This window comes from Scyliorhinus torazame, chromosome 11 (genome assembly GCF_047496885.1).
Source record: "Scyliorhinus torazame isolate Kashiwa2021f chromosome 11, sScyTor2.1, whole genome shotgun sequence".
NCBI lineage: Eukaryota > Metazoa > Chordata > Chondrichthyes > Carcharhiniformes > Scyliorhinidae > Scyliorhinus > Scyliorhinus torazame.
Genome location: NC_092717.1, coordinates 256787728 through 256810355, shown reverse-complemented (window position 1 = coordinate 256810355; position 22628 = coordinate 256787728). Strand labels below are relative to the sequence as shown.

At 63.1% G+C, this 22628-nt stretch overlaps 1 protein-coding gene across 1 annotated transcript in view; it reads left to right on the top strand.

Moving 5' to 3' along the window:
* sspo (SCO-spondin) overlaps window positions 1–22628 on the top strand; it is a 1206999-nt gene that overhangs the window by 497846 nt on the left and 686525 nt on the right. Inside the window, 2 exon segments of the mRNA XM_072468611.1 lie at window positions 10332–10491; window positions 11330–11429. Coding sequence (XP_072324712.1) covers window positions 10332–10491; window positions 11330–11429 — 260 coding nt within the window.

Below are 22628 nucleotides of genomic sequence, written 5' to 3'. Positions count from 1 at the left end.
GGATGGGGGTTTGGGATGTGGGTTTGGGGTTGGGGTTCAGTGTTTGGGATGAGGGTTTGGGATGGGGGTTCAGAGTTTGGGATTGGGGTTCAGGCTTTGGGATTGGGGTTCAGGGTGTGGGGTGGGGGTTCAGGGTTTGGGAAGGGGGTTTGGGATGGGGGTGTGGGGTTGGGGTTCAGGGTTTGGGATGGATGTTTGGGATTGAGGTACAGGGTTTGGGATTGGGGTTCAGGCTTTGGGATTGGGGTTCAGGGTGTGGGATTGGGGTTCAGGGTTTGGGATGGGGGTTTGGGATGGGGGTGTGGGGTTGGGGTTCAGGGTTTGGGATTGGGGTTCAGGCTTTGGGATTAGGGTTCAGGCTTTGGGATTGGGGTTTGGGGTTCAGGGTTTGGGATTGGATTTCAGGCTTTGGGATTGTAGTTCAGGGATTGGGGTTCAGTGTTTGGGATTGGGGTTCAGGTTTGGGATTTGGGTTCAGGGTTTGGGATGGGTGTTTGGGATTGGGGTTCAGGGTTTGGGATTGGTGTTCAGGGTTTGGGACGGGGGTTCAGGGTTTGGGACGGGGATTCAGGGTTTGGGACGGGGGTTCAGGGTTTGGGACTGGGGTTCAGGGTTTGAGACTGGGGTTCAGGGTTTGGGATGGGGGTTCAGGGTTTGGGATGGGGGTTCAGGGTTTGGGATGGGGGTGTGGGGTTTGGGATGGGGGTTTGGGGTTGGGGTTCAGGGTTTGAGACTGGGGTTCAGGGTTTGAGACTGGGGTTCAGGGTTTGGGATTGGGGTTCAGGGTTTGGGGTTGGGGTTTGGGATTGTGGTACAGGGTTTGGGATGGGGGTTCAGGGTTTGGGACTGGGGTTCAGGGTTTGGGATTGGGGTTCAGGGTTTGGGATGGGGGTTTTGGGATGGGGTTCGGGGTTTGGGATGGGGTTCAGGGTTTGGGATGGGGTTCAGGGTTTGGGATGGGGGTTTGAGATTGGGGTTCATGGTTTGGGGTGGGGGTTTGGGGTTGGGTTTCAGGGTTTGGGATGGGGGTTTGGGATTGGGGTTCAGAGTTTGGGATTGGGGTTCAGGATTGGGGTTCAGGGTTTTGGATTGTGGTTCAGTGTCTGGGATCGGGGTTCAGGTATGGGATTGGGGTTCAGGGTTTGGGATTGGGGTTCAGGGTCTGGGATTGGGGTTCAGGGATTGGGATTGGGGTTCAGGGTTTGGGATTGGGGTTCAGAGTTTGGGATTGAGGTTCAGGGTTTGGGGTTGGGGTTCAGGGTTTGGGATTGGGGTTCAGAGTTTGGAGTTCAGGGTTTGGGATGGGCGATTGGGATTCAGGGTTTGGGATTGGGGTTCAGGGTTTGGGATTGAGGTTCAGGGTTTGGGGTTGGGGTTCTGTGTTTGGGATGGTGGTTTGGGATTGGGGTTCAGGGTCTGGTATTGAGGTTCAGGATTGGGGTTCAGGGTTTGGGATTGGGGTTCAGAGTTTGGGATTGGGGTTCAGGGTTTGGGATTGTGGTTCAGTGTCTGGGGTTGGGGTTCAGGGGTGGGATTGGTGTTCAGGGTTTGGGATTGGGGTTCAGGGTCTGGGATTTGGGTTCATGGTTTGGGATGGGGGTTTGGGGCTGGGGTTCAGAGTTTGGGATTGGGGTTCAGTGTTTTGGATTGGGGTTCAGGGTCTGGGATTGGGGTTCAGAGTTTGGAGTTCAGGGTTTGGGATGGGCGTTTGGGGTTCAGGGTTTGGGATTGGGGTTCAGGGTTTGGGATTGGGGTTCAGAGTTTGGGGTTCAGGGTTTGGGATGGGCAATTGGGGCTCTGGGATTGGGGTTCAGGGTTTGGGATTGGGGTTCAGGCTTTGGGATGGGCGATTGGGGTTTAGGGTTTGGGATGTGGGTTTGGGGTTGGGGTTCAGGCTTTGGGATTGGGGTTCAGGCTTTGGGATTGGGGTTCAGGCTTTGGGATTGGGGTTCAGGGTGTGGGATGGGGGTTTGGGATGGGGGTGTGGGGTTGGGGTTCAGGGTTTGGGATGGATGTTTGGGATTGAGGTTCAGGGTTTGGGATTGGGGTTCAGGGTTTGGGATTGTAGTTCAGGGATTGGTGTTCAGGGTTTGGGACGGGGGTTCAGGGTTTGGGACGGGGGTTCAGGGTTTGGGACTGGGGTTCAGAGTTTGAGACTGGGGTTCAGGGTTTGAGACTGGTGTTCAGGGTTTGAGACTGGGGTTCAGGGTTTGAGACTGGGGTTCAGGGTTTGAGACTGGTGTTCAGGGTTTGGGATTGGGGTTCAGGGTTTGGGATGGAGGTTCAGGGTTTGGGACTGGGTTTCAGGGTTTGGGATTGGGGTTCAGGGGTTGGGATTGGGGTTCAGGGTGTGGGATGGAGGTTCAGGGTTTGGGACTGGGTTTCAGGGTTTGGGATTGGGGTTCAGGGGTTGGGATTGGGGTTCGGAGCCTGTGGGTCATTGGCTGGTTGCCATTAAGAGTTCGGATTAGGTTTGTGATCACTGCTGTGCCTCAATTATTTACAAAATATCTCAACGACCTGGATGAAGGGGAGCGAATATCCCGCAGCTAAATCTGCGAAGGACACCAGGAGAGGTGACAATAACTTGTCAACAGGGAGCCAGTGCCTGCAGGGGGTTAAGGACCAGACAAGCAAGTGGCAGGAATTTGGCAGATGGGGTATAATGTGAGAAACTGTGGTCCACTTTGGCAGGAACAATGAGACAGCAGATTATTGAAATGGAGAGTGGTGCAGAAAGCTGCCGTCCACATGCAGCTGGGTGTCTCGGGGCATGAATCAGGAAATGTTACTGTGCAGGTCCAGCAGGAAGTGTATCCAAAGAACAAAGAAATGTACAGCACAGGAACAGGCCCTTCGGCCCTCCAAGCCCGTGCCGACCATACTGCCCGACTAAACTACAATCTTCTACACTTCCTGGGTCCGTATCCTTCTATTCCCATCCTATTCATGTATTTGTCAAGATGCCCCTTAAATGTCCCTATCGTCCCTGCTTCCACCACCTCCTCCGGTAGTGAGTTCCAGGCACCCACTACCCTCTGCGTAAAAAACCTGCCTCGTACATCTACTCTAAACCTTGCCCCTCTCACCTTAAACCTATGCCCCCTAATAATTGACCCCTCTACCCTGGGGAAAAGCCTCTGACTATCCACTCTGTCTATGCCCCTCATAATTTTGTATACCTCTATCAGGTCTCCCCTCAACCTGCTTCGTTCCAGTGAGAACAAACCGAGTTTATTCAACCGCTCCTCATAGCTAATGCCCTCCATACCAGGCAACATTCTGGTAAATCTCTTCTGCACCCTCTCTAAAGCCTCCACATCCTTCTGGTAGTGTGGCGACCAGAATTGAACACTATACTCCAAGTGTGGCCTAACTAAGGTTCTATACAGCTGCAACATGACTTGCCAATTCTTATACTCAATGCCCCGGCCAATGAAGGCGAGCATGCCGTATGCCTTCTTGACTACTGCTGCACTTGCTGACTGAACAAATGGATCAGTTTGAGCAGCAGCTGGAAGTATTAAGGAGCAACCAAATGGTGGAATGTGTCCGAGACAGAGGTTATAGAGACGTGGTCACACCCAAGGTTCAGGAAGATAGATGGTGAGTGCTCGACTGGGCAGACGGTCAGTGCAGGAGTCCCCTGTGCCTGTGCCCCTCTCCAGCAAGTTTGCCCTTTTGGATACTGATGAGGGGGCAGGTCCACCATGTGACAGCAGCAGCAGTAGCCACAGCGGAGGCACCATGGCTGGCTCTGCTGTATAGAGGAGGGGGGCAAAGCACAATTGAACAATACTGATTGAGGATTCAATAGTCAGGGGCACAGATAGGTGCTTCTGTGATCGTGAAAGAAGCTCCAGAATGGAGTGTTGCCTTCCTGGTGCCAGGGTCATGCATGGCTCTGAGCGGGTACAGGACATCCTGAAACACGAGCTAAACAGGCAGGTATCATTGTCCACATTGGTGCAGATGACAGAGGAAGGATGAGCAGCAAAGACAATTCAGGGTGTTAGGTCGGGAACTAAAAAGCAGGACCTCTAAGATAGTATAAAAGACCATAAGAACTAGGAGCAGGAGTCGGCCATCTGGCCCCTCGAGCCTGCTCCACCATTCAATGAGATCATGGCTGATCTTTTGTGGACTCAGCTCCACTTTCCGGCCCGAATACCATAACCCTTAATCCCTTTATTCTTCAAAAAACTATCTATCTTTATCTTAAAAACATTTAATGAAGCCTCAACTGCTTCACTGGGCAAGGAATTCCATAGATTCACAACCCTTTGGGTGAAGAAGTTCCTCCTAAACTCAGTCCTAAATCTACTTCCCCTTATTTTGAGGCTGTGCCCCCTATTCTGCTTTCACCCGCCAGTGGAAACAACCTGCCCGCATCTATCCTATCTATTCCCTTCATAATTTTCTATGTTTCTATAAGATCCCCCCTCATCCTTCTAAATTCCAATGAGTACAATCTCAGTCTACTCAACCTCTCCTCATAATCCAACCCCTTCAGATTAACCTAGTGAATCTCCTCTGCACACCCTCCAGTGCCAGTACGTCCTTTCTCAAGTAAGGAGACCAAAACTGAACACCATACTCCAGGTGTGTCCTCACTAACACCTTGTACAATTGCGGCATAACCTCCCTAGTCTTAAACTCCATCCCTCTAGCAATGAAGGACAAAACTCCATTTGCCTTTTGAATCACCTGTTGCACCTGTAAACCAACTTTTTGTGACTCATGCACTAGCACACCCAGGTCTCTCTGCACAGCAGCATGTTTTAATATTTTATCATTTAAATAATAATCCCTTTTGCTGTTATTCCTACCAAAATGGATAACCTCACATTTGTCAACATTGTATTCCATCTGCCAGACTCTAGCCCATTCACTTAGCCTGTCCAAATCCCTCTGCAGACTTCCAGTATCCTCTGCACTTTTTGCTTTACCACTTATCTTAGTGTTGTCTGCAAACTTGGACACATTGCACTTGGTCCCCAACTCCAAATCATCTATGTAAATTGTGAACTGATTCACAATTGTGGGGCTGGTTTAGCACCGTGGGTTAAATGGCTGGCTTGTAATACAGAACAAGATCAGCAGCTCGCGTTCAATTCCAGTACCGGCCTCCCCGAACAGACGCCGGAATGTGGCGACTAGGGGCTTTTCACAGTAACTTCATTTGAAGCCTACTTGTGACAATAAGCGATTATTATTATTAACAATTGTGAGCCCAACACTGATCCCTGAGGGATACCACTAGCTACTGATTGCCAACCAGAGAAACACCCATTAATCCCCACTCTTTGCTTCCTATTAATTAACCAATCCTCTATCCATGCTACTACTTTCCCCTTAATGCCATGCATCTTTATCTTATGCAGTAACCTTTTGTATGGCACCTTGTCAAAAGCTTTCTGGAAATCCAGATATACCACATCCATTGGCTCCCGGTTATCTACCGCACTGTTAATGACCTCAAAAAATTCCACAAAATTAGTTAGGCACGACCTGCCCTTTCTGAACCCATGCTGCGTCTGCCCAATGGGACAATTTCCATCCAGATGCCTCGCTATTTCTTCCTTGATGATAGATTCCATCATATTCCCTACTGCCGAAGTTAAGCTAACTGGCCTATAATTACCCGCTTTCTGCCTACCTCCTTTATTAAACAGTGGTGTCACGTTTGCTAATTTCCAATCCGCCGGGACCACTCCAGAGTCTAGTGAATTTTGGTGAATTATCACGAGTGCATTTGCAATTTCCCTAGCCATCTCTTTTAGCACTCTGGGATGCATTCCATCAGGGCCAGGAGACTTGTCTACCTTTAGCCCCATTAGCTTGCCCATCACTACCTCCTTGGTGATAACAATCCTCTCAAGGTCCTCACCTGTCATAGCCTCATTTCCATCAGTCACTGGCATGTTATTTGTGTCTTCCACTGTGAAGACCGACCCAAAAAACTTGTTCAGTTCCTCAGCCATTTCCTCATCTCCCATTATTAAATCTCCCTTCTCATCCTCTAAAGGACCAATATTTACCTTAGCCACTCTAGTAATTTCAGGATTACTCCCCGTGCCACGTATTAGTGAGGCTTGAAACAGGGAGATACTATAGTTGTATTTTGGGAGGGTTTAAACTAGTATGGCAGGGGGGTGGGAACTGTAGCAGCAGGCGGGCAAGTGTAGAGACTTGGATTGGATTTGTTTATTGTCACGTGTACCGAGGTACAGTGAAAAGTATTTTTCTGCGAGCAGCTCAACAGATCATTAAGTACGTGGGAAGAACGAGTGTAGGTTAAGTAAAAAGTGGATCTGTTTGGGAGAGTCGCCTCGCTCCGGCGCCAGCTTGGAACTTTTTTTTTTGCAGAAGAGCTTGAGACTAAGACAAATACGACAAAGGTGGAGAGCAGGCGAAGGGAAGTCCCTGATCTCGGGGTCTGGAGGTCTGAAGTCCGTTTGCTTCAACGCAAGGGCCAGGATTCTCCGAAATCCCGGCCAAGTGTTGACGTGGCGTAAAGACCGGAGTGGTGTTCGCTGGTGTTAACAGGCCGCCTGTCCCAGCAGTTCATCGGTCTTCGGGGGGCTGTCACGGTGCTGGAGTGCTGTGCGCTGCTCTGGCGCCGGACGGTGGCCCTGCACGGCCGGCGGGGGTCCGTGGTTGTGAGCGGTGGCTGTCTCCGCGACGGCGTCGCACAACATGGCGGAGAGCTAAAGCGGGCTCGCGTGGAAGGAGGTTGGCCCCCTCCAGATCGCAGCCGCCTGCCGATCGGAAGCCCCCGATCGTGGGCCTGGACCCCGTGGAGGCCCCCCCCCCCGGGATTCAGATTCCCCCCCCCCGCGACCGTACGGCTGCAATTGGAGAATCGCTTCCCAGCGTTGGAGCGGCGTGACGGGAATTTCCCGCGCCCCCGGTGATTCTCCAACCCGGCGCAGTGCTCGGAGAATCCCACCCAAGAAGAAGAACAGTAAGACGGATGGATTTAGAGACTGGATTACTGCATGGAACTGTGATGTAATTGCAATTACGGAGACGGGGTTAAAGGAGGAACAGGGCTGGCAGCTTAACGTTCCGGGAGATCGGTGTTTTACACGAGGCTGAGGGGGTAGCTGAAAGGGTGGGGAAGTTGCAGTTCTGGTTATATCATAGCTGTGATGAGGGGGGATATCGTGGAGGGTTCTGGGAGTGAGGCTTTATGGGTAGAGCTCCTGAATAGGAAGGGTACTATCACAATGTTGTGGTTACACTATAGGCCTCCCAACAGCCAGTGGGATACAGAGGAACAGATATGTAGTCAGATTCTGGAAGGATGTGAAGATAGCAGGGTTGTTGTGGGTGATTTTAGTTTCCCCCACATTGACTGGGACTCCCAGGTTCGGATGGAGAGTAATTGGTTAGGCGTGTCCAATAGGGGTTTTTGAAACAGTATGTTAAAGGCCCAACAGTATGTTAATGGACCTGGTATTGGGGAATGAGCCCAGGCAGGTGACCAAAGTTTCAGTAGGGGAACATTTTGGGAATAGTGATCATAATTCAGTAAGTTTTCGAATACTCATGGATAAGGACAAGAGTGGTCCTCGAGTGAGGGTGCTAAATTGGGGGAAAGCTAACCGCAACAAAATTCGACAAGAGCTGGCGAATGTGGATTGATTGCAGCTGTTTAAGGATAAATTCACATTTGACATATGGGAGTCTTTTAGAGGCCAGTTGATTAGAGTGCAGGACAGGCATGTCCCTGAGAAAATGAAGGACAAAAATGGCAGGATTAGGGAACCATGGATGACCGGGGAAATTGCAAGACTCGTCAGAAAGAAAAAGGAAGCACCCATAAAGTCTCGGCAGCTAAAAACAGACAAAGCTTTTGAAAAATAGAGGGAGAGTAGGAACAAACTCAAACAGGGAGTTAGGAGGGCTAAAAGGGGCCATGAAATGTCATTGGCAAGCAGGGTCAAGGAAGATTCAAGGTCTTTTGTACATGTATAAGGAGCAAGAGGGTAGCTCGGGAAAACATAGGCCCAAGGACAAAGGAGGGACGTTATGTGTGGAGTCAGAGGAAGTGGGTGAGAGCCTTAATGAGTACTTTGCATCGATATTCACCAAGGAGAGGGACATGATGGATGTTGGGGTTCGGGATGGGTGTGTGAATACTCTAGGTCAAGTCAGCATAATGAAGGAGGAGGTATTGGAGATCTTAAAATGCATATTGAGATAGACAGGTCCCCTGGGCCAGATGGGATCTATTCCAGGTTACTGTGGGAGGCAAGAGAGGAAATAGCTGAGGCCTTAACATCTTTGCATCATCTTTGACCACAGGCGAGGTTCCAGAGGACTGGAGAATAGCTAATGTTGTCTCTTTGTTTGAGAAGGGTAGCAGGGATAATCCAGGTAATTATAGACCGGTGAGCCTGACGTCAGTGGTAGGGAAGCTGCTGGAGAAGATACTGAGGGACAGGATTTATTCACATTTGGAAGCGAATGGCCTTGTTAGTGATAGGCAACATGGTTTTGTGCGGGGAAGGTCATGTGTTGACAACTTGATAGAGATTTTGAGGAGGTGACAAAATTAATTGATGAAAGAAAGGCTGTGGTTGTCGCCTACATGGACTTTAGTAAGGGGGTTGACAAGGTCCCTCATGGCAGACTGGTACAAAAGGTAAAGTCGCATGGGATTCGGGGTGTGCTAGCGAGATGGATAAAGACCTCGCTTGGCAACAGGAGACAGAGAGTAACAGTGGAAGGGACTTTTTCAGAATGGAGATCTGTAACTAGTGATGTTCCACAGGGATCAGTGCTGGGACCACTGTTGTTTGTAATATATATAAATGACCTGGAGGAAAATGTAGATGGTCTCGTTAGCAAATTTGCAGATGATACTCAGATAGGTAGAATTGCAGACAGTGAAGGGGACTGTCAGTGAATACAGCAGAATATAGATAGATTGGAGAGTTGGGCAGAGAAATGGCAGATGGAGTTCAATCCAGGCAAATGCGAGGTGATGCATTTTGGAAGATCCAATTCAGGTGCGAATTATACAGTAAATGGCAGAACCCTTAGCAGCACTGACATACAGAGGGATCTGGGTGTTCAGGTCCATGGTTCCATGAAAGTGGCAATGCAGGTTGATAAGGTGGTAAAGAAGGCATACGGCAAGCTGGGCTTCATCGGCCAGGGCATTGAGTACAAGAGTCGGCAGGTCGTGTTATAGTTGCATAAAACTTGAGATATGGCACATATGGAATATTGCGTGCAGTTCTGGTCGCCGCACTACCAGAAGGATGTGGAAGCTTTGGAGAGAGTGCAAAGAAGGTTCACCAGGATGTTGCCTGGTCTGGAGGATGTTGGCTATGGGGAGAGGTTCAATAAACTTGGATTGTTTTCGTTGGAAAGACGGAGGCTGAGGGTAGACCTGATAAAGGTATAGACAGGGTGAATGAAGCTTTTTCCAAGAGTGGAAGTGTCAATTACAGGGGGGCACAGGCTCACGCTGAGAGGCGGAAAGTTTAAGGGAGATGTGCGGAGTACGTTCTTCACGCAGAGGGTGGTGGGTGCCTGGAACGCACTGCCAGAGGATGTGATGGAAGCAGCACATTAGCAATGTTTTAGATGTATCTCGATAGAGACATGAAGGGGCGGGGAATGGAGGATACAGATCATTTGGGCAATAAGTCTAAATAAGGAATCTGGGTTGGTGCAGGCTGGGTGGGCCGAAGGGCCTGTTCCTGAGCTGTAATGTTCTTTGATCTCTGAATGTTGGTGATTTGTGCTGGAAATTAGAATATAAAGGTGGGGAGATTTTACTGCAGCTGTCCAGGGTCTGGGTGAGACCACGTCAGGAACACTGTGGCCAGCTTCAGTGCCCTCACTCATATCAATGTTTTGTTATCTGTTCAGAGCAGGTTCACTGGACTGAAACCTGGGATGAGAGGGTTGTCTTCTGAGGAAAGATCGGTGGGGCCGGGCCTGTATCATTGCAGTTTAGAAGATTGACAGGTGATTTTATTGAAACCGAGATCCTGAGGGGATTTGACAGGGCGGATACGGAAAGGATGTTTCCTCTTGTCGGAGAAACTGGAACCTGGGATTGCCCTCCGAGAGCGTGGGATCTTCCATTACCATGAGAGCAGAACGTGTTTCTCGGAGGAGGGGCGAGTCAATGGAACACTTTGGGGAAGAGTGTGGTGGGGTGTGGGGGTCAATGAATATTTGTATTTAGATTTCTGATTCTCAGGGTGTCAGGAAACTGGCATTGAGGCCATGATCAGATTAACCGCGATCTTCAGCCTCCTCTGGTTTGCGTGTTGTGACTCTGTCCATTATTGTTTGGTGTTTAGATGTCAGACTGCACCGTGTCAGGACTGTGAATTCCAGGGCAAATCCTATTCTATGGGAGAGCGTTGGCGCGTTGGCCAGTGTGATGTTTGTCAGTGTTTTGAACAACTCCGGGTCGACTGCTCCACATACTGTCCTCACACAGCCCTGGGATGTCCACAGGTAAGCACTGGGTCACATTTGGGTCCCATTGGGATCTTCATCGGGTTTTATGAGGATTCAGTGGTGGCCATTTTTCCAGGACTCCCTGATCTTAGGGACACCCACAATCCTCTCCACCTACACCCTCATAAGTCACCCTGGTGGGCTGGGCTCCTCCATCCAAGGGCTGCACACTGGTTAGCACTGTGGCTTCACAGCTCCGGTTTCCTCCGGGTGCTCCGGTCTCGCCCACTGTCCAAAGACGTGCAGGTTAGGTGGATTGGCCATGATAAATTGCCCTTCGTGACCAAAAAGATTAGGTGGGGTTACTGGGTAAGGGGAGGGTGGGGGTGTGGGCTTGGGTGGGGTGCTCTTTCCAAGAGCCGGTGCAGACTCGATGGGCCGAATGGCCTCCTGCACTGTAAATTCTATGAAATCTATGAAATCATTGATATTTGTGAGACTCCTCCAGTGGGTTGTTTACTTGTCCAACACATTCCCAGTTGGATGCGGCAGGACTGCAGCGTTTAGGTCTCATGTTGAATGTGGGATTGATTAGTTCTGTCTATCGCTTGCTGTCAGTTTAGCTCCATTTAGCCCCTTGATGCCACACTCAGCCAAATGCCACCTTGATGACAAGGCAGTCACTCTCGCCTCACCCCTGGAGTTCAGCGCTCACCTTCTCAAGGGCAATTAGAGATGGGCAGTAAATGCTGGCCTGACCAGCGACCCACGTATCCCGTAATAATTAAAAATCAATTCAAAAAAAGGAGAATAACTACAGATACTCTGACTGAACATTGTGGCTAAAATTCCTCCTCCCGGCTTTGTGGTAAACCTCCCTCCGCATCGCCTCCAGGATCCTCGCACCCTCCCAGAGCTGGACTCCGGTCTCCAGCTGGGGCCTAGTCAGAGCTTCATAACGGTGAGGAGACGGGAACCGGGCGGTGGGTTGGGCGGTGAGTTGGGCGGTGGGTTGGGCGGTGAGCTGGGCGGTGGGTTGGGCGGTGAGTTGGGCGGTGAGCTGGGCGGTGGGTTGGGCGGTGGGCTGGGCGGTGGGCTGGGCGGTGGGATGGGCGGTGGGTTGGGCGGTGGGTTGGGCGGTGGGCTGGGCGGTGGGATGGGCGGTGGGTTGGGCGGTGGGTTGGGCGGTGGGCTGGGCGGTGGGCTGGGCGGTGGGCTGGGCGGTGGGCTGGGCGGTGGGCTGGGCGGTGGGCTGGGCGGTGGGCTGGGCGGTGGGCTGGGCGGTGGGCTGGGCGGTGGGTTGGGCGGTGGGTTGGGCGGTGGGTTGGGCGGTGGGCTGGGCGGTGGGTTGGGCGGTGAGCTGGGCGGTGGGTTGGGCGGTGGGTTGGGCGGTGGGTTGGGCGGTGAGTTGGGCGGTGGGTTGGGCGGTGAGCTGGGCGGTGGGCTGGGCGGTGAGCTGGGCGGTGGGTTGGGCGGTGGGCTGGGCGGTGGGTTGGGCGGTGGGTTGGGCGGTGGGCTGGGCGGTGGGTTGGGCGGTGGGTTGGGCGGTGGGCTGGGCGGTGAGTTGGGCGGTGAGCTGGGCGGTGGGTTGGGCGGTGGGCTGGGCGGTGAGCTGGGCGGTGGGCTGGGCGGTGGGCTGGGCGGTGGGTTGGGCGGTGGGTTGGGCGGTGGGTTGGGCGGTGGGTTGGGCGGTGGGCTGGGCGGTGGGTTGGGCGGTGGGCTGGGCGGTGGGTTGGGCGGTGGGCTGGGCGGTGGGTTGGGCGGTGGGCTGGGCGGTGGGCTGGGCGGTGAGCTGGGCGGTGGGTTGGGCGGTGGGTTGGGCGGTGGGTTGGGCGGTGGGTTGGGCGGTGGGCTGGGCGGTGGGTTGGGCGGTGGGCTGGGCGGTGGGTTGGGCGGTGGGTTGGGCGGTGGGCTGGGCGGTGGGTTGGGCGGTGAGCTGGGCGGTGGGCTGGGCGGTGAGCTGGGCGGTGGGTTGGGCGGTGGGTTGGGCGGTGGGCTGGGCGGTGGGTTGGGCGGTGAGCTGGGCGGTGGGCTGGGCGGTGAGCTGGGCGGTGGGTTGGGCGGTGGGCTGGGCGGTGGGTTGGGCGGTGGGTTGGGCGGTGGGCTGGGCGGTGGGTTGGGCGGTGGGTTGGGCGGTGGGCTGGGCGGTGGGCTGGGCGGTGGGTTGGGCGGTGGGTTGGGCGGTGGGTTGGGCGGTGGGTTGGGCGGTGGGTTGGGCGGTGGGCTGGGCGGTGGGTTGGGCGGTGGGCTGGGCGGTGGGTTGGGCGGTGGGCTGGGCGGTGGGTTGGGCGGTGGGCTGGGCGGTGGGCTGGGCGGTGAGCTGGGCGGTGGGTTGGGCGGTGGGTTGGGCGGTGGGTTGGGCGGTGGGTTGGGCGGTGGGCTGGGCGGTGGGTTGGGCGGTGGGTTGGGCGGTGGGTTGGGCGGTGGGTTGGGCGGTGGGTTGGGCGATGGGCTGGGCGGTGGGTTGGGCGGTGGGTTGGGCGGTGGGTTGGGCGGTGGGCTGGGCGGTGAGCCGGGCGGTGAATTGGGCGGCGGGCTGGGCGGTGGGTTGGGCGGTGGGCTGGGCGGTGAGCCGGGCGGTGGGCTGGGCGGTGGGTTGGGCGGTGAATTGGGCGGTGAGCTGGGCGGTGAGCCGGGCGGTGAATTGGGCGGCGGGCTGGGCGGTGGGTTGGGCGGTGGGTTGGGCGGTGGGTTGGGCGGTGGGCTGGGCGGTGGGTTGGGCGGTGGGTTGGGCGGTGGGTTGGGCGGTGGGCTGGGCGGTGGGTTGGGCGGTGGGTTGGGCGGTGGGTTGGGCGGTGAATTGGGCGGTGAGCTGGTCGGTGAGCCGGGCGGTGAATTGGGCGGCGGGCTGGGCGGTGAATCATAGCATTTACAGTGCAGAAGGAGGCTATTCGGCCCATCGAGTCTGCACCGGTTCTTGGAAAGAGCAACCCACCCAAGCCCACACCTCCACCCTATCCCCGTAACCCAGTAACCCCACCCAACATTAAGGGCAATTTTGGACACTAAGGGCAATTTTAGCACGGCCAATCCACCTAACCTGCACATCTGGACTGTGGGAGGAAACCGGAGCACCCGGAGAAAACCCATGCACACACGGGGAGGATGTGCAGACTCCGCACAGACAGTGACCCAAGCCGGGAATTGAACCTGGGACCCTGGAGCAATTGTGCTAACCACTATGCTGCCCGTGGTTGGGTTGGGCTGGGCGGTGAGTTGGGCAGTGGGTTGGGCGGTGGGCTGGGCGGTGGGCTGGGCGGTGGGTTGGGCGGTGGGTTGGGCGGTGAGTTGGGCGGTGGGTTGGGCGGTGAGCCGGGCGGTGGGTTGGGCGGTGGGTTTGGCGGTGAGTTGGGCGGTGGGTTGGGCGGTGAGTTGGGCGGTGGGTTGGGCGGTGGGCTGGGCGGTGGGCTGGGCGGTGGGCTGGGCGGTGGGCTGGGCGGTGGGCTGGGCGGTGGGTTGGGCGGTGAGCTGGGCGGTGGGTTGGGCGGTGAGTTGGGCGGTGGGCTGGGCGGTGAGCTGGGCGGTGAGCTGGGCGGTGGGTTGGGCGGTGGGTTGGGCGGTGGGCTGGGCGGTGGGTTGGGCAGTGGGTTGGGCAGTGGGCTGGGCGGTGGGTTGGGCGGTGGGTTGGGCGGTGGGTTGGGCGGTGGGCTGGGCGGCGGGCTGGGCGGCGGGTTGGGCGGTGGGCTGGGCGGTGGGCCGGGCGGTGGGTTGGGCGGTGGGTTGGGCGGTGGGCTGGGCGGTGGGCTGGGCGGTGGGTTGGGCGGTGGGTTGGGCGGTGGGTTGGGCGGTGGGTTGGGCGGTGGGCTGGGCTGTGAGCTGGGCGGTGAGCTGGGCGGTGAGCTGGGCGGTGAGCTGGGCGGTGAGCTGGGCGGTGAGCTGGGCGGTGGGCTGGGCGGTGGGTTGGGCGGTGGGTTGGGCGGTGGGTTGGGCGGTGGGTTGGGCGGTGGGTTGGGCGGTGGGCCGGGCGGTGGGTTGGGCGGTGGGCCGGGCGGTGGGTTGGGCGGTGGGTTGGGCGGTGGGCCGGGCGGTGGGTTGGGCGGTGGGCTGGGCGGTGGGTTGGGCGGTGGGTTGGGCGGTGGGTTGGGCGGTGGGCCGGGCGGTGGGTTGGGCGGTGGGTTGGGCGGTGGGCTGGGCGGTGGGTTGGGCGGTGAGCTGGGCGGTGGGTTGGGCGGTGGGCTGGGCGGTGGGTTGGGCGGTGAGCTGGGCGGTGGGCTGGGCGGTGGGCTGGGCGGTGGGTTGGGCGGTGGGCTGTGCGGTGAGTTGGGCGGTGAGCTGGGCGGTGGGCTGGGCGGTGAGTTGGGCGGTGGGCTGGGCGGTGGGCTGGGCGGTGGGTTGGGCGGTGGGCTGGGCGGTGGGTTGGGCGGTGAGCTGGGCGGTGAGCTGGGCAGTGAGCTGGGCGGTGGGTTGGGCGGTAAGCTGGGCGGTGGGTTGGGCGGTGAGCTGGGCGGTGAGCTGGGCGGTGAGCTGGGCGGTGGGTTGGGCGGTGAGCTGGGCGGTGGGTTGGGCGGTGGGTTGGGCGGTGGGCTGGGCGGTGAGCTGGGCGGTGAGCTGGGCGGTGGGTTGGGCGGTGAGTTGGGCGGTGAGCTGGGCGGTGGGTTGGGCGGTGAGCTGGGCGGTGGGTTGGGCGGTGAGCTGGGCGGTGAGCTGGGCGGTGAGCTGGGCGGTGGGTTGGGCGGTGGGCTGGGCGGTGGGTTGGGCGGTGGGCTGGGCGGTGGGCTGGGCGGTGGGCTGGGCGGTGAGCTGGGCGGTGGGTTGGGCGGTGGGTTGGGCGGTGGGTTGGGCGGTGGGCTGAGCGGTGGGTTGGGCGGTGGGTTGGGCGGTGGGTTGGGCGGTGGGCTGAGCGGTGGGTTGGGCGGTGGGTTGGGCGGTGGGCTGGGCGGTGGGCTGAGCGGTGAGTTGGGCGGTGGGTTGGGCGGTGGGTTGGGCGGTGGGCTGAGCGGTGGGTTGGGCGGTGGGTTGGGCGGTGGGCTGGGCGGTGGGTTGGGCGGTGGGTTGGGCGGTGGGCTGGGCGGTGGGCTGGGCGGTGGGTTGGGCGGTGGGTTGGGCGGTGGGTTGGGCGGTGGGCTGAGCGGTGGGTTGGGCGGTGGGCTGGGCGGTGGGTTGGGCGGCGGGCTGGGCGGTGGGTTGGGCGGTGGGCTGAGCGGTGGGTTGGGCGGTGGGCTGGGCGGTGGGTTGGGCGGTGGGTTGGGCGGTGGGTTGGGCGGTGGGCTGAGCGGTGGGTTGGGCGGTGGGCTGGGCGGTGGGCTGAGCGGTGAGTTGGGCGGTGGGTTGGGCGGTGGGTTGGGCGGTGGGCTGAGCGGTGGGTTGGGCGGTGGGTTGGGCGGTGAGCTGGGCGGTGGGCTGAGCGGTGGGTTGGGCGGTGGGTTGGGCGGTGGGTTGGGCGGTGGGTTGGGCGGTGGGTTGGGCGGTGGGTTGGGCGGTGGGCTGGGCGGTGGGCTGGGCGGTGGGCTGGGCGGTGGGTTGGGCGGTGGGTTGGGCGGTGGGCTGGGCGGTGGGCTGGGCGGTGGGCTGGGCGGTGGGCTGGGCGGTGGGTTGGGCGGTGGGTTGGGCGGTGGGTTGGGCGGTGGGCTGGGCGGTGAGCTGGGCGGTGGGTTGGGCGGTGGGCTGGGCGGTGAGCTGGGCGGTGGGCTGGGCGGTGGGCTGGGCGGTGGGTTGGGCGGTGGGTTGTGCGGTGGGCTGTGCGGTGTGCTGTGCGGTGACCTGGGCGGTGGGCCGGGCGTTGGGCCGGGCCGTGGGTTGGGCGGTGGGCCGGGCGGTGGGCCGGGCGTTGGGCCGGGCATTGGGTTGGGCGGTGGGTTGGGCGTTGGGCCGGGCATTGGGTTGGGCGGTGAGTTGGGCGGTGGGCTGGGCGGTGGGCTGGGCGGTGGGTTGGGCGGTGGGTTGGGCGGTGGGTTGGGCGGTGGGTTGGGCGGTGGGTTGGGCGGTGGGCTGGGCGGTGGGCTGGGCGGTGGGTTGGGCGGTGGGTTGGGCGGTGGGTTGGGCGGTGGGTTGGGTGGTGGGCTGGGCGGTGGGCTGGGCGGTGAGTTGAGCGGTGGGTTGGGCGGTGGGCTGGGCGGTGGGTTGGGCGGTGGGTTGGGCGGTGAGCTGGGCGGTGGGTTGGGCGGTGGGTTGGGCGGTGGGTTGGGCGGTGGGTTGGGCGGTGGGTTGGGCGGTGGGTTGGGCGGTGGGCTGGGCGGTGGGTTGGGCGGTGGGTTGGGCTGTGGGTTGGGCGGTGGGTTGGGCGGTGAGCTGGGCGGTGGGTTGGGCGGTGAGTTGAGCGGTGGGTTGGGCGGTGGGCTGGGCGGTGGGCTGGGCGGTGGGCTGGGCGGTGGGCTGGGCGGTGGGTTGGGCGGTGGGCTGGGCGGTGAGTTGAGCGGTGGGTTGGGCGGTGGGCTGGGCGGTGGGCTGGGCGGTGGGCTGGGCGGTGGGTTGGGCGGTGGGTTGGGCGGTGGGTTGGGCGGTGGGTTGGGCGGTGGGTTGGGCGGTGGGTTGGGCGGTGGGTTGGGCGGTGGGCTGGGCGGTGGGTTGGGCGGTGAGTTGGGCGGTGGGTTGGGCCGTGGGCTGGGCGGTGGGTTGGGCGGTGGGTTGGGCGTTGGGTTGGGCGGTGAGTTGGGCGGTGGGTTGGGCGGTGGGCTGGGCGCTGGGCTGGGCGGTGGGCTGGGCGGTGAGTTGGGCGGTGAGCTGGGCGGTGGGTTGGGCGGTGGGTTGGGCGGTGGGTTGGGCGGTGGGCTGGGCGGTGGGTTGGGCGGTGGGCTGGGCGCTGGGCTGGGCGGTGGGCTGGGCGGTGGGTTGGGCGGTGGGCTGGGCGCTGGGCTGGGCGGTGGACTGGGCGCTGGGCTGGGCGGTGGGTTGGGCGGTGGGTTGGGCGGTGAGTTGAGCGGTGGGTTGGGCGGTGGGCTGGGCGGTGGGTTGGGCGGTGAGTTGGGCGGTGGGCCGGTCGTTGGGTTTGGCGGTGGGCTGGGCGGTGGGCTGGGCGGTGGGTTGGGCGGTGGGCTGGGCGGTGGGTTGGGCGGTGGGTTGGGCGGTGGGTTGGGCGGTGAGTTGGGCGGTGGGCTGGGCGGTGAGTTGGGCGGTGGGTTGGGCGGTGGGCTGGGCGGTGGGCTGGGCGGTAGGTTGGGCGGTGGGCTGGGCGGTGGGCTGGGCGGTGGGTTGGGCGGTGGGTTGGGCGGTGGGTTGGGCGGTGAGTTGGGCGGTGGGCTGGGCGGTGAGTTGGGCGGTGGGTTGGGCGGTGGGCTGGGCGGTGGGCTGGGCGGTAGGTTGGGCGGTGGGCTGGGCGGTGGGCTGGGCGGTGGGTTGGGCGGTGGGCTGGGCGGTGGGTTGGGCGGTGAGTTGGGCGTTGGGTTGGGCGGTGGGCAGGGCGGTGGGCTGGGCGGTGGGTTGGGCGGTGGGTTGGGCGGTGGGCTGGGCGGTGGGCTGGGCGGTGGGCTTGGCGGTGGGCTGGGCGGTGGGTTGGGCGGTGGGCTGGGCGGTGGGCTGGGCGGTGGGTTGGGCGGTGGGCTGGGCGGTGGGTTGGGCGGTGGGTTGGGCGGTGAGTTGGGCGGTCGGCTGGGCGGTGGGTTGGGCGGTGAGCTGGGCGTTGGGTTGGGCGGTGGGCTGGGCGGTGGGTTGGGCGGTGGGTTGGGCGGTGGGTCGGGCGGTGGGCTGGGCGGTGGGCTGGGCGGTGGGCCGGTCGTTGGGTTGGGCGGTGGGCCGGTCGTTGGGTTTGGCGGTGGGCTGGGCGGTGGGCTGGGCGGTGGGCTGGGCGGTGGGTTGGGCGGTGGGCTGGGCGGTGGGTTGGGCGGTGGGTTGGGCGGTGAGTTGGGCGGTGGGCTGGGCGGTGGGTTGGGCGGTGAGTTGGGCGGTGGGTTGGGCGGTGAGTTGGGCGGTGGGCTGGGCGGTGGGTTGGGCGGTGAGTTGGGCGGTGAGTTGGGCGGTGAGTTGGGCGGTGGGCTGGGCGGTGGGTTGGGCGGTGGGCTGGGCGGTGGGCTGGGCGGTGGGTTGGGCGGTGGGCTGGGCGGTGAGTTGAGCGGTGGGTTGGGCGGTGGGCTGGGCGGTGGGCTGGGCGGTGGGCTGGGCGGTGGGTTGGGCGGTGGGTTGGGCGGTGGGTTGGGCGGTGGGTTGGGCGGTGGGTTGGGCAGTGGGTTGGGCGGTGGGTTGGGCGGTGGGCTGGGCGGTGGGTTGGGCGGTGAGTTGGGCGGTGGGTTGGGCCGTGGGCTGGGCGGTGGGTTGGGCGGTGGGTTGGGCGTTGGGTTGGGCGGTGAGTTGGGCGGTGGGTTGGGCGGTGGGCTGGGCGCTGGGCTGGGCGGTGGGCTGGGCGGTGAGTTGGGCGGTGAGCTGGGCGGTGGGTTGGGCGGTGGGTTGGGCGGTGGGTTGGGCGGTGGGCTGGGCGGTGGGTTGGGCGGTGGGCTGGGCGCTGGGCTGGGCGGTGGGCTGGGCGGTGGGTTGGGCGGTGGGCTGGGCGCTGGGCTGGGCGGTGGACTGGGCGCTGGGCTGGGCGGTGGGTTGGGCGGTGGGTTGGGCGGTGAGTTGAGCGGTGGGTTGGGCGGTGGGCTGGGCGGTGGGTTGGGCGGTGAGTTGGGCGGTGGGCCGGTCGTTGGGTTTGGCGGTGGGCTGGGCGGTGGGCTGGGCGGTGGGTTGGGCGGTGGGCTGGGCGGTGGGTTGGGCGGTGGGTTGGGCGGTGAGTTGGGCGGTGGGCTGGGCGGTGAGTTGGGCGGTGGGTTGGGCGGTGGGCTGGGCGGTGGGCTGGGCGGTAGGTTGGGCGGTGGGCTGGGCGGTGGGCTGGGCGGTGGGTTGGGCGGTGGGTTGGGCGGTGGGTTGGGCGGTGAGTTGGGCGGTGGGCTGGGCGGTGAGTTGGGCGGTGGGTTGGGCGGTGGGCTGGGCGGTGGGCTGGGCGGTAGGTTGGGCGGTGGGCTGGGCGGTGGGCTGGGCGGTGGGTTGGGCGGTGGGCTGGGCGGTGGGTTGGGCGGTGAGTTGGGCGTTGGGTTGGGCGGTGGGCAGGGCGGTGGGCTGGGCGGTGGGTTGGGCGGTGGGTTGGGCGGTGGGCTGGGCGGTGGGCTGGGCGGTGGGCTTGGCGGTGGGCTGGGCGGTGGGTTGGGCGGTGGGCTGGGCGGTGGGCTGGGCGGTGGGTTGGGCGGTGGGCTGGGCGGTGGGTTGGGCGGTGGGTTGGGCGGTGAGTTGGGCGGTGGGCTGGGCGGTGGGTTGGGCGGTGAGCTGGGCGTTGGGTTGGGCGGTGGGCTGGGCGGTGGGTTGGGCGGTGGGTTGGGCGGTGGGTCGGGCGGTGGGCTGGGCGGTGGGCTGGGCGGTGGGCCGGTCGTTGGGTTGGGCGGTGGGCCGGTCGTTGGGTTTGGCGGTGGGCTGGGCGGTGGGCTGGGCGGTGGGCTGGGCGGTGGGTTGGGCGGTGGGCTGGGCGGTGGGTTGGGCGGTGGGTTGGGCGGTGAGTTGGGCGGTGGGCTGGGCGGTGGGTTGGGCGGTGAGTTGGGCGGTGGGTTGGGCGGTGAGTTGGGCGGTGGGCTGGGCGGTGGGTTGGGCGGTGAGTTGGGCGGTGAGTTGGGCGGTGAGTTGGGCGGTGGGCTGGGCGGTGGGTTGGGCGGTGGGCTGGGCGGTGGGTTGGGCGGTGGGTTGGGCGGTGAGTTGGGCGGTGGGCTGGGCGGTGGGTTGGGCGGTGAGTTGGGCGGTGGGTTGGGCGGTGAGTTGGGCGGTGGGCTGGGCGGTGGGCTGGGCGGTGGGTTGGGCGGTGGGCTGGGCGGTGAGTTGGGCGGTGGGCTGGGCGGTGGGCTGGGCCGTGGGTTGGGCGGTGGGTTGGGCGGTGGGCTGGGCGGTGGGTTGGGCGGTGGGTTGGGCGGTGGGTTGGGCGGTGCGGTGGGCTGGGCGGTGGGCTGGGCGGTGGGCTGGGCGGTGGGTTGGGCGGTGGGTTGGGCGGTGGGTTGGGCGGTGGGTTGGGCGGTGGGTTGGGCGGTGGGCTGGGCGGTGGGTTGGGCGGTGGGCTGGGCGGTGGGTTGGGCGGTGGGTTGGGCGGTGGGCCGGGCGGTGAGTTGGGCGGTGGGTTGGGCGGTGAGCTGGGCGGTGGGTTGGGCGGTGGGTTGGGCGGTGGGTTGGGCGGTGGGCTGGGCGGTGGGTTGGGCGGTGGGTTGGGCGGTGGGCCGGGCGGTGAGTTGGGCGGTGGGTTGGGCGGTGAGCTGGGCGGTGGGTTGGGCGGTGGGTTGGGCGGTGGGTTGGGCGGTGGGTTGGGCGGTGGGTTGGGCGGTGGGTTGGGCGGTGGGTTGGGCGGTGGGTTGGGCGGTGGGCTGGGCGGTGGGTTGGGCGGTGAGCTGGGCGGTGGGCTGGGCGGTGGGCTGGGCGGTGGGCTGGGCGGTGGGTTGGGCGGTGAGTTGGGCGGTGGGCTTGGCGGTGAGTTGGGCGGTGAGTTGGGCGGTGGGCTGGGCGGTGGGTTGGGCGGTGGGTTGGGCGGTGGGCTGGGCGGTGGGTTGGGCGGTGGGCTGGGCGGTGGGCTGGGCGGTGGGCTGGGCGGTGGGTTGGGCGGTGGGTTGGGCGGTGGGTTGGGCGGTGGGCCGGGCGGTGAGTTGGGCGGTGGGTTGGGCGGTGAGTTGGGCGGTGGGCTGGGCGGTGGGCTGGGCGGTGGGCTGGGCGGTGGGCTGGGCGGTGCGTTGGGCGGTGGGTTGGGCGGTGGGCTGGGCGGTGAGTTGGGCGGTGGGTTGGGCGGTGAGTTGGGCGGTGGGTTGGGCGGTGGGCTGGGCGGTGGGCTGGGCGGTGAGCTGGGCGGTGAGCTGGGCGGTGAGCTGGGCGGTGAGCTGGGCGGTGGGTTGGGCGGTGGGTTGGGCGGTGGGTTGGGCGGTGGGTTGGGCGGTGGGTTGGGCGGTGGGCTGGGCGGTGAGTTGGGCGGTGAGTTGGGCGGTGGGTAGGGCGGTGGGTTGGGCGGTGGGCTGGGCGGTGGTTGGGCGGTGGGTTGGGCGGTGGGCTGGGCGGTGGGCTGGGCGGTGGGCTGGGCGGTGGGCTGGGCGGTGGGTTGGGCGGTGGGCTGGGCGGTGGGTTGGGCGGTGGGCTGGGCGGTGGGTTGGGCGGTGGGTTGGGCGGTGGGTTGGGCGGTGGGCTGGGCGGTGGGTTGGGCGGTGGGTTGGGCGGTGGGCCGGGCGGTGGGTTGGGCGGTGGGTTGGGCGGTGGGTTGGGCGGTGGGCTGGGCGGTGGGTTGGGCGGTGGGTTGGGCGGTGGGTTGGGCGGTGGGCTGGGCGGTGGGTTGGGCGGTGGGCTGGGCGGTGAGTTGGGCGGTGGGTTGGGCGGTGAGCTGGGCGGTGGGCTGGGCGGTGGGCTGGGCGGTGGGTTGGGCGGTGGGCTGGGCGGTGGGTTGGGCGGTGGGCTGGGCGGTGGGCTGGGCGGTGGGTTGGGCGGTGGGTTGGGCGGTGGGCTGGGCGGTGGGTTGGGCGGTGGGCTGGGCGGTGGGCCGGGCGGTGGGCCGGGCGGTGGGTTGGGCGGTGGGCTGGGCGGTGAGTTGGGCGGTGGGCTGGGCGGTGGGTAGGGCGGTGGGTTGGGCGGTGGGCCGGGCGGTGGGCCGGGCGGTGGGTTGGGCGGTGGGCTGGGCGGTGGGTTGGGCGGTGGGCTGGGCGGTGGGCTGGGCGGTGGGTTGGGCGGTGGGTTGGGCGGTGGGCTGGGCGGTGGGTTGGGCGGTGGGTTGGGCGGTGGGCTGGGCGGTGGGTTGGGCGGTGGGCTGGGCGGTGGGCCGGGCGGTGGGCCGGGCGGTGGGTTGGGCGGTGGGCCGGGCGGTGAGTTGGGCGGTGGGTTGGGCGGTGAGCTGGGCGGTGGGTTGGGCGGTGGGTTGGGCGGTGAGCTGGGCGATGGGTTGGGCGGTGGGTTGGGCGGTGGGTTGGGCGGTGGGCTGGGCGGTGGGTTGGGCGGTGGGTTGGGCGGTGGGTTGGGCGGTGGGTTGGGCGGTGGGCTGGGCGGTGGGTTGGGCGGTGGGTTGGGCGGTGGGCTGGGCGGTGGGCTGGGCGGTGGGTCGGGCGGTGAGTTGGGCGGTGGGCTGGGCGGTGGGTTGGGCGGTGGGCCGGGCGGTGGGCTGGGCGGTGGGTTGGGCGGTGGGTGAGTTGGGCGGTGGGCTGGGCGGTGGGTTGGGCGGTGGGCCGGGCGGTGGGCCGGGCGGTGGGCCGGGCGGTGGGTTGGGCGGTGGGTGAGTTGGGCGGTGAGTTGGGCGGTGAGTTGGGCGGTGAGTTGGGCGGTGGGTTGGGCGGTGAGCTGGGCGGTGGGCT